Below are 13,729 nucleotides of genomic sequence, written 5' to 3' on the forward strand. Positions count from 1 at the left end.
GGCTTCACTGTTTCCTTCACATGGTTGTAACCTACAAAACATTGAGCTATCGATTACATTTATTCTTCTCGCTTAGATGGCACAGTGCTTCCATGTGTATCGCTTTAAGCTATATCGGCCTGGTGCCGCAAGCAAGAGAGTGTCCCGCCCGATTCGCACGAAGTATTATGTGCTTGCGATAGAGAAAGACAGAGAGGGAAATGAAAACGAAGAACAAGTGGGTTAGAAAGCCTAAAGACCGTTTGGCTACACTGCTCACAGCCAGGCGTGGTGGTCCGTCTTTACACTTTACAATATGGCCATATGACAAAATGTGCTTTAATAGATACGTTTGAACAGCAACTACGCATACATGGAAGTCACTTCTTCTTGTACAGGTGCGCAGGTCGCTTCAGCAGGGAAGAGCCGCTGCTGGCGCCATTGAAGCGGCCTCATCGCAGCCCGCGGCTTCACATCGCCATTGCGCCAGGAGGCTTCTCTTGAGCGCACCCTCTGGCTGGCCGAAGCCGCTGCGCAGGGGAGAAGCATCCAGAATGCGACGAACGGCACTGGCGTTCTCGTGCGGTGCGATGTAATGCACTTTCGGAAACGGCAGGCCGTTGAAACCTGACGCCCTGCTTAGCGAGTACGCGCCAATGTTATCCATGAGCAGCCATTCGCCGACGTTCACCTGGAAGAGCGGCTTCCTTTCAATGCAGTCCACTGGGTTGCACGTGCCTCCCCACACCGTGGTCGGGACATCGCGCGGTCTCTCGAAGGGCTCCTGCGTGGGAAGAAAAAGAGAAACGCATTTAACAATATCGCTTTCTTTTTGTACAGCGAATCTCTATGCCCCTACCCTCCAAGGAAATTTTCGTGTCGTAAGCAACAACAAAAAAAAACTCCCCATATGTGGGCCGATCCCGGAGATAGTGCAATACCAGCCCAACCTGCGGCGGAGGTAAAGCAGGCGTTAAAGGGACACTAAAGGTTACCAGAAACTCAAGTTAAAGTGGTAGAGCAATGCTCTAGGACGTCTAAGGCGTCAATATAATCGCGAACAGAGCTTTAGTAACCGAGAAATTGAGGTAAATGCATGACACGATTTGAGACCCCCCAGCGACATTCCGGTACTAGCCCGATGACGAAAGGACTCCTCATAATTTGTGTTACTAATACTCAACTACTCATATTAAAAATATCATTTCATTCGATTTTAAGACGGAAAAAAATGCTACTTGTCTACGTCTATTCGATTCTAAGAAAAAATAACATTTTGACGTTACCCTTCAGTAATATGGGTGTTCGAAAGGTGTCGTTTTCGCTCGATTCGGCGCGCTCGACTCTGCGCCGCGCACGCTTTGGAGTTTCAGTAGTTTCGTTATCGCGTCGTGCTGTGAGGGTTCTGCTGGCTCGCGAAACTTTCATTTGGAACAAGCAGCGAGAATGCCACGTCCATGTGATGTCGTGGGAAGCCCTCGTTGCTTTCCCGCTCCGGAGAGCCGGTGTCGAGGCCACCGTCGTAGTACGCAACGACGCCGGCAGTGCGAGCCCTCAGCAGCAGGTCGCGCTCGTCGGTGCTCAAATCGCTGAAGTTGAGCCCACCATCGCGAGCCAATCTGTCGGTGTCAGGGTCCATTGCGACGAGCGTCGAAGTTAGCGTCATAGAATGAAGTACCAGATTATGGGCGTCTTGCGCTGGAGTTTGAGGTATAGTAGCGGCGCCTGGTGGCGGTGCGGGAAACGACATCTGGGTCGTGCCAGCTTGGGTCGTATTGAGCCCTGGCTGTGGCGAAGCACGTTTCTAGGCCGAGTTTTGCGTCGACCCGCACATTTTTATGCCCTGTTGCGAGTGCGAAAAGGCTCGTCGCTTCTCATAGACCACGCTGACCACGCTGCGAGCTCGCCGCAGCCTATAGTTTAACGAAAACGGACTCCCCGTGTGCCGTGGGACGTAATGTGGGACGTAATTCGTTTCTCCTTCCGCTAGCCACGATACTCCCGCTTTCGCTCTGCTGTCGGCTCTGTCTTTGCTCTGTTTCTGGCCGCGCGTTCGCGTTTTGCGCAGAAAAGCCGTAGCGCCGTCTGCGGACGCCGTTCTACTCACCGATGGCGCAACGTCACTATGAGACCATGATGTCAGTACTCCTCGATCGGAGGGCGGGCGATTTGAACTGCGCTAGAGGTACGCGGACGCTTCAGAACGCATTTTCTCTTAAAATAAGTCTCTCCTTGGCACGAAACAAGCGTTTCGAGGTTTCTGTGATGGTATTTCAACAGTCCACGTTGACTTAATAGTAACCTTTAGTGTCCCTTTAAGTACTCCCCATACGTGGGCCGATCCGGAAGACAGTGCAATACCTGCCCGTCCTACGGCGAAGGTGAAGCAGGCGTTAAGCTCTCCCCATACGTGGGCCGATCCCGAAGGTAGTGCATGCCGGGGCGACCCGCGGTGGAGGTGAAGTTCGTCATTAAAGGGCCCACACACACAGCTTCACTGGTCATCCTTCTTCACAGAGTGGAAGGGCACCGAGTTCTTTTGTTTCGTTTTTTTTTCTGTTTTAGTACTTCGAGCCATTGAGGCGCTTGGCTGCTCATGCATGTGCAATCATGTTGCGTATTTTGCTTCGCCATCGCATCTGTGAACGTTATATTAAGGCGACAGTGTTAAGGGCACCGCGGCGTAGGAAATGCAGTGTCGGCGTCGGGCGACGCCACCGGACGCCTCGGGAGAGAAACATCGTTCCGAATCATGCAGGCCCTCAGCGTGGCGCATAGGCGCTACCAAAGCATTGAAGGACTCTGGCGTTATGACGTGATTGAATTTCGCGAAGTAAAATGTGTCAGAAAAATCATAAAGTAAGACTCACACACAACCTACGAACATGATGTAAAGCGTCGAATTGTAATTTGATTATACGATGAAACATAATTCTGTTACGCGGCAACTGAAACACAAACCCCTTTTCCAGCTTTTTTGCCGTTCACAGAGCGGCGCGTCCCGCTCGGCTCCTTGCGACCGCCAGATAGCGCTCGCTTCCGCGCATGTTTACGTGCGCGGAACAAACAAAAGTAAACATGTCCGCAGTAGCAATTAGTAAGAGGCGATTGGAAGATTGGTGGAAGGAAAGTAGGGAAACGACAAAAAAACGGAGACGTACAAAAACACAGTTCGCAATACGGGATCAGAAAATTTGGTTGTGGAAGTTCACAGTTTTTTTCTTTTTTTTATTGTTTAACCTAGGTAGTACAATAGGCAGTATAATAGCAAGAGCTTGGTGGCGCAACCCACCTCCCCGTTCCAAAGGGGACGCTCCTAATATCCATCCATCCATCCATCCATCCATCCGCGGCGGCGACGGGCGGAGGCGAAGGAGGAGGAAAAAGAAAGACCGTCAAAGCTCGGCTTTGTGCAGAGCGTTCACCACCAGCGTTTTCAGGTAAACATTAGGGTTACATAAGCTGCAGTTGCCGGGAAGCGTGTAAAGCAGTCAGGGATCTTTGAACGCTTTCGGGTGTTCCACTCTTAAAGGCGTAGCTTAAACGGAAGCTTTAGCTCGGGCCCAACTCCGACGCGGCCTATTCTAATACATGTAAAAACGCAAAAACGTTTTTCTGAGATAACCCCTGGACCGATTTTAACGAAATTTGTTGCATTTGAGAGGGAAAGTGAAATTTTCATGACTGTTGGTCACGGAATTTCTATTTAGGTCCTGAATTTTGTTTAAAAGATTTTCAAAAATTCGAAAGTTTGAAAAAAATAGAAGCACGAAGTTTAAAAATTCATAACTCTGCATCAAGAGCAGATATCGCGGTTCTGTAAACGAGATCCATCAGATCATTGAAAGCGGACAAATTCGATACGTAATTTTATATCTTACGTGAATTTTTTACGTTGTTTACGCGGGTTCTGCAAAACCTATATTTCCATTTCATTATGTTTTTCGACATTCATGTGTAACCTATCAATTTTGTCCGCTTTATATGTACTATTAGATGCAGTTCACTGAATTGCATTATAAATTTTCGTTGCTGAGTTACAGCGTTGTAAACTTGATAGTTTCGTTTTTTGAAAATTTTCGATTTCTGACAATTTTTAACAAAAAATTGACAACCTAAATCAAAAATCCGAAACCAACAGTCACTAGATTTTAGGTTTTTTTTTAAATGCAACAAACCTCGTCAAATTTGGTGCAGTGGTTGCCGAGAAAAACGAATTCTGCTTTTACATGTATTTAGATAGGAGCACCCGAGCTAAAGCTTTCTCTTAAGCGTCCTCCAAGTTTTTTCACGCTCCAGGACCTCATGCTTAGACTGTCGGAGGAGGTCGGTAACCTTATTCACAGCAAACGAACCAAAGCAATCCTAGCTCTGTATTTAACCAAAACATTCGACAAAATCAAGCACGAGGCTATCACGGAAGCCCTTTCAAATCTAAGAGTAGGCGAGCGAGCCCACACCTACGTCAAAGCCTTCCTATCTGCTAGGACGGCGGAAATAGACTTCGGGTCACTCACATCCGACCCTTTCACACTGGGAAGCAGAGGAACGCCGCAAGGATCGGTACTCTCACCCCTCCTTTTCAATGTCGCGCTCATATCCATGGCACAGCTGCTCGAAGGAATACCAAACCTATCGCATTCCCTATACGCAGACGGCATTACACTCCGGGTAACCAAAGGGAACGACGGAGAGATCAAGCACCTACTGCAAACTGGAGCAGACGTAGTCTCGGAACGCGCCAGAAGGATCGGATTATCGTGCTCCCCGCAAAAATCTGAACTTCTCGTCATGAGATACAATCCACGAGGCCATACAAAAACCTCAGTCCCTATAGAAGTATACGTGGATGGCACCCTAGTTCCCGAGGTCCGAACGATCCGGATACTAGGTATGCACTTACAAAGAAACGGCAAAAACACAATGACTATCAACAAACTTACGGCATGCGTGAACCAAACCAACCGTTTGATCCGACGCATCGCCAACAAACACTTTGGGATGAAGGAAGTGGATCTTAGGTGTCTAATCCAGGCTTCCGTGCTCAGCCGTTTCGTGTACTCCCTCCCATATCTCAACCTGTATAAAGCCGAGAAGGAAAAGGTAAACTGCCTCACAAGACAAACCTACAAGGCGGCGCTCCACCTGCAGAGATACACATCCACCGAGAGACTCCTGAAAACGGGCGTCCACAACACGCTGGACGAACTAGTTGAACCACACAGAACAGCCCAATACGAAAGATTAACCAAGACACCTGCGGGAAGACACATCCCAAGGAAATTAAGCATGCCGTACGAGAGCACTCAAACAAACGTCGGGCCCATACCCAGAGACATCTTCAATTGCCTCAGGGTTGACCCAATCCCAAAGAACATGCACTCGGAGTATCACAGCAAACGGAGACAGGCCCGGGCCAAAGCACTCCAGAAACACTACGCAAACCACGAGGAGGCGGTCTACGTAGACGTAGCCGAACTCGGAGAACGCGACGCTTTCTCCGCAGGGGTAGTAGGAAACGACCTCAAACCAATCACCGCGGTTACCATTTTTGGAAGGCACGCGGAAGAAGCGGAAGAAGCCGCTATAGCAATAGCTATCACAAATACCGCAGCCAAAATAATTTTCTGCGACTCCAAGACGGCAGTGCGTAATTTTGCCAAAGGCAGAACCCACGAACCGGCGCTACAAATTCTAAAGAAAGTACATTTCACGCCCCGCCAGATCAAAATCATCTGGATCTCTGCGCACTCGTCCCATCCCGGGAACGAAGCGGCTCACAATTTCGCCCGAGGACTCGTCAACCGGGCAGTGACCCAACCGATCCTGCGAGGAGCAAAAGAGCGCATGGTAACCTACAACGAAATTACGCAATACTATAGAAAAGAAAGACTCGAATACCCACCCCCTGACAATTCCTTAACCAAAAACCAGCAGGCGACGTGGAGGCAACTCCAAACACACACCCTCCCCAACCCCTACAAACTATCCATAGTCTACCCAGGAATACACTCCCCCGAATGTACGCTATGCGAGGCCGACAAAGCCGATTTAGCACACATCTTGCACGGATGTCCTGAGCTCAAACCTAGAGCCGAATGGCAGCTATCCAACCCAGAGCAGTGGGAGGCAGCGGTGACCAGCTCGGAACCCGCGGTTCAACTGCAGGCCGTGACCTGGGCTTTAGAAGTCGCCGTAAGACACGGTCTGACGGCCACCTCACGAAGCCATCATGACTTCCCACATCTAATCTCATAAATCCTTTTCTGTTGACGAATTAAAGTTTTTACCACCACCACCACCTCACGCTCCAGCGACATAACTGTGGTCGATGCTCGGTTTGAAAGTTTGAGGCATAATAGAAGATATGCTGAGGCAAGAGAATAGCCCTGAACTTGCACAAAAAGCTAAGGTACGAAAAAAAGGTGGAGGAAAGTGTTTCACGGCCTTTCTATGCTCTCCGCAGACGCTAAATAGGCCCATGCTGCGTATTGTGAGTGGCACATTGTTAGCATTGAATTCTTTTGAACTTGAGCTTGCGGTAAATGCATATTTGTTAAGGGGAGGGTTTGGTCAATGTGCCGTCGATATGTGAAGTGACTCTCGTCGTAGTGCCTATACGTTAATCCTGACACATCATGGCCATTCTGTTTTGCCTTCACCCTAATGAAGTCGTAGTTTTGGTGGGCGAGAATTGCGTCGACAATTGCGTCGACGCAATTGTCGTCGACGTATATAGCGACAATTGCGTCGCTATAAACTGATTGAACACACGTAAACAAGCTTTATTTTAATGCTATAGCAATGTTGTTTACATTACAGGCGAATTTTTGTTGGTGTCGACGTCGCCGTGATTTTGCGTATAATGTCCAATTGCGATAACATTGCGGCTGTGCACCGATGGCTGCGAGGCTGAGGCGAGAATCATGGTGGCTCGATCTGGCGCGCGCAAGGGAGGAAGGCGAGGAGTAAATGCGCTGTCTTACGTTGCGTTAAAGGCCGCAGAGAGGGGGGGGGGGCGTTCAACGCCGGTGACGGCAGCGTATGGTGCGGCTGGACGCGGCCGCGTGGGCCTTATCTTGAATGCGGTCTGTGATGGGTACAAAGTCTATGGGCGCCGAGGGTTCATGGCTTCGTGTGCACTATGTTCTCGCCGCTTACTTCGGGTTGAAGCGAGAGGCAGCAAGAAGGGCAATTCGCTCGCTGCTGCTGCCGCTCTTCGTCACCCCAGCGTTTTGACAGCGAGTGCCCGCGGTCATCGAGTCAGATGTGTTCATGTTTCACTGTATGCGCGTGGCACCATGCTTGTTAATCTAGCTAACGGATGTTTACAAGTTTATACCGCCGATAAAACTACTATCCTTACTTCGTATAAGTGTTTAATTATTTGCTATCGCAAGTGATGCTTTGTTTCTCGGTTGAATTTGCGACATTTTCATAGGTATCAACTCATCCTGTACAATGATATCATTGCAGGGCTTCTTGTGATGAGACACATCAAGTTCGAATGGTAGCCTGAAGGGACAGAGTGCCCATGCAGGCTGACAGAGTGGAACGGGGTGCGCACCTGCAATGGCCAGATTTTCACGTCCAAATAGTCATAAAGGTTTCGTGATATGCAGTTGTCCCGGGATTCGTTGATAAACACGACCTGGTGAGTTTGGCTCTTTCCTGCGCAAGAAAAAAAGAAAATATGTACACACCTATAAGAAGCAACCGATTTTCTTTCCATTACACGTACATATACAAGAGGCATGGAGAATGTCGTATGATAAGGAAGACAAATTGTTTCAATCGACATGACCACCGCCATCCCTAATGCGACAGCATCACTACAATTAATTATACTGTTACCATGTAGCGCAGCCTCCACCACGACCAAAACGCCAGCAGCGTTGCGACCTTCATCGCAACCGTATTTCGTGCCATTATTCGTACACCTACGGAGGTAGTAAACGAGAAGAAAGGGGGTTAACCGAGGGGCCCGACTTTTATCAGTCATATCATAAGAAGCCAACAAACACTGACACCAAGGACAACATAGGGGGGATTACTTGTGCTTAATAAATGAAATAAAGAAATCATAAATTAATGGAAAAAGGAAAATGGAAGAAGAAGAAGAAGCCCCTAAGAGCGGCCGCTGCTTTTTCGGTGAGATATTATTTTCTGTTTTCTTCGAAGAATCATTGCTGTGTTGAGACTTCACTGTTGTCCAGGGAGAACAGACATCCCGTGGGATTGCTGTGCGCTAAAGATCACGCACAATATCGTGTGATTTGGCTGCGCTGCGCAGCGCATCTACGCCTACCACGGCGGTAGGCAGCAAAGAACACCGGCACGAGCCATATGTCCGACAGCGCGTTCCTAGGCGCATGAGTGCCGCAGAATCGGCGCCGCACTCGGAAGTGCCACAACAAGCGCCCAATGTCATCAAGCCGGCAACGCTAGTTTTCAACGCCGCCCTACCTTCCAGCGCACCGTCAGTGAATATGGCAGAGACAAGCGACAGTGAAGCCAAGAAACCACGGCTTGACGACGACAAAACATCTACCTATGATCTAAGTGAAGATGAAGACATAGACTGCGATGAAACGCCGTTCTCCTTGGTAACGTATAAAAAGAAGCTGCCTGAGGGAATTCCAGTTGTTTTTCGACCCTCACAGGAAGGACGCAACTTCTGGCAAGTGAATCCAAACCGAGCTGCGTCGGAAGTTGTCTCCGCGGCAAAAGAAAAAGTGCAGTCTTTCCACGTGAATTGAGATGGAAGTTTCTCTGTCAACATTACTTCAATCTCATCTGCAAGACATCTACTGTTGATGAGCAAAGTGGCTGGTTTGGAACTCAAGCCATTCATTCCGGTGTCTTATACCAAGAATGCTGGCAAGATACGCCATGTGCTAGTTGAGTATACGGAAGAACAACTGGTTGACTTCCTGGAGGATTTTGGAGTGACATCAGCCCGTCGTCAGGCGCGCTACAATCGCCAAGAAGACGGAGCGGTAGAATCACGCCCTCTGAGAACCATCATCCGCCATTTCAGAGAAGACAAACCAATGCCGCAACGAGTGCATTTAGGTTTCACGAGTCACCCCGTAGAAGAATATCACGGCCGTGTTCTAAGATGCTACAACTGACAGAGACTTGGTCATCTATCGAAGAACTGCCGCAGTCAGCACCGCTGCAAGATATGCTCTGAAGACCAGAACCATTTAGACTGCAAGTCTGTGTGTCAACTAAAGTGTGCCAACTGTGGTGGAAACCATACAGCTTCCTACTCCGGGTGCCCTAAGAGCAGAGCTGCCTCACGGTTACGCAGACATGAGGTAAAATACGGAAGGCTGCCTCCTCGTAATGCGCCCCCACCCAACCTTGATGCTGTAAGATGCGCGCCTCCAACTGCTAGCAAAGAAAAAGTGCAAGGGGTCCATATGAGCGATTCTGCAGCTCTGAAACACTCAGGGCGGCAACGTTCTGACAGCGAGCGGCATTATCCCCCTCCAGAGAATGCTACTCATCTTGCCCAGGCTTCGAGTGAAATTCGCCGCCCTTCTCAGCAACCCCCTCAGCCATTGACACAGCAACCTCATCTAACGTCTGAGCGACTGCCTCAGCATTCGCCTCAACCACGCCAGTCATCCCAGCGACCATCTCAGTCAACTCTTCAGCGACCTGCTTCGAGCACGCATGGAGCTTCAGCGTCGTTTGGTGATTACGCGCCTTAACCTGTTGCAGAGATGATCCTGCCCATGCTATTCACAGCTCTGCGTGCAATTCTAAGTGCCATTCCACAAGCAAACAATCTATCAGAGGTAAAAGCACTGCTTTCTATGGAATCGTTCGTGCTTCCACAACCACCAACAGCTCCATAGCAGGCTTACAATGAATAATTGTTACAACAATGTTTTCGTATTTCAGTGGAATGCTAATACCCTTCGAAATAAGTCAGCTGATTTTCGTAAACTACTAGCTCAACATAACTTGCCTGTTTTATGTATACAGGAGGCAGGCGTACGAGATGACTTTCGTCTTTCGAACTATGTTATATATAAATCATCGCGCATCGCTGGAAGTAGCAGAGCGATGTTATGCGTGAGAAAGGACCTGCCGTCCTATTTAATACAGTCGAGCGATTTAAATATACCGGAGTTCGTAGCACGCAAGATATGTTTTAGAAATACAAGCGTCACAGTGATCAGGCTTTACCTACAATGTGCTAGCAAAATATCAGTTGACTGTTTGGTGAATGTGTTTGGTATCGCAAACTCACATGTGCTGGTTTGTGGGGATTTCAACGCACATAACGTCATCTGGGGCAGTGAATATAACAATTTCCGCGGAAGCATCATAGAGTCTGCGGCAGAAAAAAATAATCTGATCGTGTTAAATGACAGCTCTCCAACGTTCTTGTGGAACTTTCGTTACTCAAGCTGTATAGATGTTACGCTCTGCTCACAAGACCTTCTTGATGACGTTGAATGGTCAACGGACATAGAAACGCACGGTAGTGATCATTTTCCGATCCTGGTCAAACATCGCCACATACGGAGTGAGGGTACCCGGTGCTACTCAAAATATTCTAATTGGAAAGTTTTCGTCACAATTTAAGTAACTCATTGGTAGAAAATCCGAGCTTTCAAAGTTTTGCAAGTATATTGTGTGAGTCTTACGAGATCTGCACAAAACAAGTCACTGTTCCAAATGAATACGCTGCAGTCGAGGGGGAATATGAATGTCTAAGAGGAATTAGAAGACGCGCAGAACGGGCTTACCGCCGCAGTGGAAAGCTGGACGACTACAAGATGGCACAGAAAGTTCGGTCAACTTCGCGCAGACGCTTACAAAAATTAGGTACGAGAGGGTGGCGAGAATACTGCGTGTCGTTGTCTCCGTTTACTCCAGTTCCCTGAATATGGTCAGTTGTCCGATCTTTTAGTGGTCCAGTTACCGAGAGCCATCCCTTCCGAGCCCTTGCCGTAGCTCGAAGCACTCCGGAAACATCTGTTGCTGACGGATTCTGTCAACTTATATCCAGACCAGGAATTCCGTTTACTTGCCTACAATTTAAAAGGTTGACAACACTAGCTGAACAGAAAGTTCGTGCGTGCTTTATGTCTCAACATCCTCAACTTGACTTTGAGTTTAGTCTAAATGAGTAGAAATGTGCTCTTTCGTCATGCCGTACAAAGACAACCGCAGGCCCAGATGGTGTCACGTATATGACGTTAAAGAACCTAGGTCCAATAGGAAGAATAGCTCTTTTGGAGATATTTAATGATATCTGGATAAGAGAGACTCTTCCTGATTCATGGAAATTTGCCCGGGTGATTCCAGTTCTAAAACCAGGAAAGACTCCCCTTTGTCTTGACTCCTACCGACCCCTGAGTCTCACAAGCTGTTTTTTCAAACTAATGGAGAAGATGATAGACCGTCGACTGCAGTGGTGGTGTGAACACACAAATGTGTTTTCCAATTACACGACCGATTTTCGACAAAATCGGTGTACAATGGATTCAGTATTAGACATTGTCACATGCGTCGAACATGAACGTAGTTGCGGAAATGTGACAGTAGCAGTATTTTTAGACATTCAAAGAGCATTCGACACTGTATGTTACATACACATCATTGCTGGTATGTAAGAGCTTGGCCTACATGGTCGAGCACTGCGATGGGTATCAAATTTCTTAAAAGACAAAAATATTTATGGAAACAGTCGAAGGAGAGAGTAATTATCACAGCATCACGCAGGGCGTTCCGCAGGGCAGTGTTCTCAGTCCGTTTTTATTAAACTGTGTCATGGCAGCCGTGCCACTGAAACTCCCGTCTGGTCTACAGTATTCGCTGTACGCAGATGACATCTGCATCTGGACCTCTGGATCTCATATACAAGACATTCAAACAACGCTGCAAGAGGGTCTCGATAATATCGACACCGTCTTAAAAGAAAGAGGCATGAGTTTTCATACGCAAAGACAGCCGTACTAGCTTTCACTAGACGACAGCTGAATAATTTCCGACTTACGCTTAATGGGCAAACTTTGACGTTTGTGAAAGAGCATTAATTCCTTGGAGTTATTCTTGACTGCCAGCTAACATGGGCTTCACACATCCGCGCAATTGAAAAGCAGACCACTGCAGTAATAAACGTACTTCGGCGACTCGCTGGCACAACGCAGGAGGGATCAGTCTCTTCACTATTACAGGTTCCATAACGCACTCATAAAACAAAAAAATTGCTTACTCGGCGCCTATTCTCCATGGTTTATCGCAAACTTCTGAGGAACGTCTTCAACGTTTACTGGCAAGAGGGCTGCGACTGTGTCTTGGGGTTCCGCAGGCTACCTCCAGTTCTTTAGTAATTTCTGAAGCTCGTCACCCACCACTTCCAGTAATACGAGCGGTTGAAACATGCCGACATATTTATCGTATCTTAACCCAACACGAGAAGCATCCATTAAACCTTGCGCTTACCGAAAGTAACAGAATCAAAATTCACGATGTTGTTCGAGAACATAAAGCATTATTACTCAGATTTGAATTATTCAAAGTGGATGTTTGTTACTCTCCCTGGATGTTAACATGTCCTCAAATAGAATTATCGGTTGAAGGGATTATATCTACGAGAGACATGTTCATAGTAGCCGCACAACAACTGACACTCTTCCAAATTTACTCCTTATATACCCAGTACATTCACGTTTATACAGATGGTTCGTGTCATAAAAATTCCTCGACTTCAGCATTCGTCATCCCACATTTAGCGCTAGAGCAAACGTTTAAATTATCCCGAGAGACATCTTCCACCATGACAGAACTTTTTGCAATCCTGCGTGCATTGCGTTTCATAACATTATAAAAACATTCGCAAAAATGGATTATATTTAGCGATTCGCAAGCCGCTCTCACATGACTACAGAACAATAAGAAAAATTATTTGAACACTTCGCTATTATATGAGACACTCAAAGAACTTACAAAAGCAAGCGCAGTGAACCACGTAATTGCATTCCAGTGGATACCTGGGCACTGCAATATTCCTGGTAATACTGCAGCGGACGCAGCTGCGAATCGAGCGCACAATAGCGGGGAGACAACCAATCTTCCTCTATTGTGTAATGAAGTCCGTCTGCTCCTGAGACAAATTTCTTGTCGCCTCAGCAAAACTACCTGGTTTGATCAGCAAACTAAACAAGTGCCTCGCGAGGTTGTCACAGCCGTGGGGGAAGCAGAGGCTAAGCGCCGCCGCCGAGAAGACCCTGCCGTTCGCGCCGCCGAAGCGGAGGCTCATTGCCGCCGTCGAGAGCAACCAGCAGTAAGCGAGGCTGAAGCAGAAGCTCATCGCCGCCGCCGAGAAGACCCTGCAGTTCGCGCCGCCGAAGCGGAGGCTTATCGCCGCCGTCGAGAGCAACCAGCAGTAAGCGGAAGCGGAGGGGGGCGGCGTGTACACCCAGCGGCAAACGATGGGGGCAGAAGCGCGCGCAGCAAGCGGACAACACGATAAAGGGAGGAGGGAAGAGATAGCAGCGACTGACTGATGCCTTTGACTGATACTCTTTCTGCATGGCGGCGACGGTGTTCTATGCAGTCACGTTATCTTGACTCTCTAGCGGCGTCAGCGGCATCCAGCGGTATCAGTCGGTCGCTGCTAGCGCTGGGGGGATGAAAGGGGGGCGGAGCTGGTTACGAGGCCGACGACGACGCCGACGACGACGACGACGCGAAACCCAGGAACGGACGCCAAAGAGCTGCG

At 48.3% G+C, this 13,729-nt stretch overlaps 1 protein-coding gene across 3 annotated transcripts in view; it reads right to left on the reverse strand.

Annotated features, from left to right (window-relative positions):
- Nucleotides 1-304: 304 nt before the first annotated feature.
- LOC142572401 (ornithine decarboxylase-like) overlaps nucleotides 305-13,729 on the reverse strand; it is a 31,961-nt gene continuing 18,536 nt past the window's right edge. For all 3 annotated transcript variants that reach the window (XM_075681493.1, XM_075681492.1, XM_075681491.1), the window contains 2 exons: nucleotides 7,547-7,650; nucleotides 305-763 (listed from right to left, as the gene is read on the reverse strand). In XM_075681493.1, the coding sequence (XP_075537608.1) occupies nucleotides 392-763; nucleotides 7,547-7,650 (476 nt within the window). In that variant the 3' untranslated portion in view covers nucleotides 305-391. The remainder of the gene's footprint in view (nucleotides 764-7,546; nucleotides 7,651-13,729) is intronic.

This window comes from Dermacentor variabilis, chromosome 2 (assembly GCF_050947875.1).
Source record: "Dermacentor variabilis isolate Ectoservices chromosome 2, ASM5094787v1, whole genome shotgun sequence".
Taxonomy (NCBI): Eukaryota; Metazoa; Arthropoda; class Arachnida; order Ixodida; family Ixodidae; genus Dermacentor; species Dermacentor variabilis.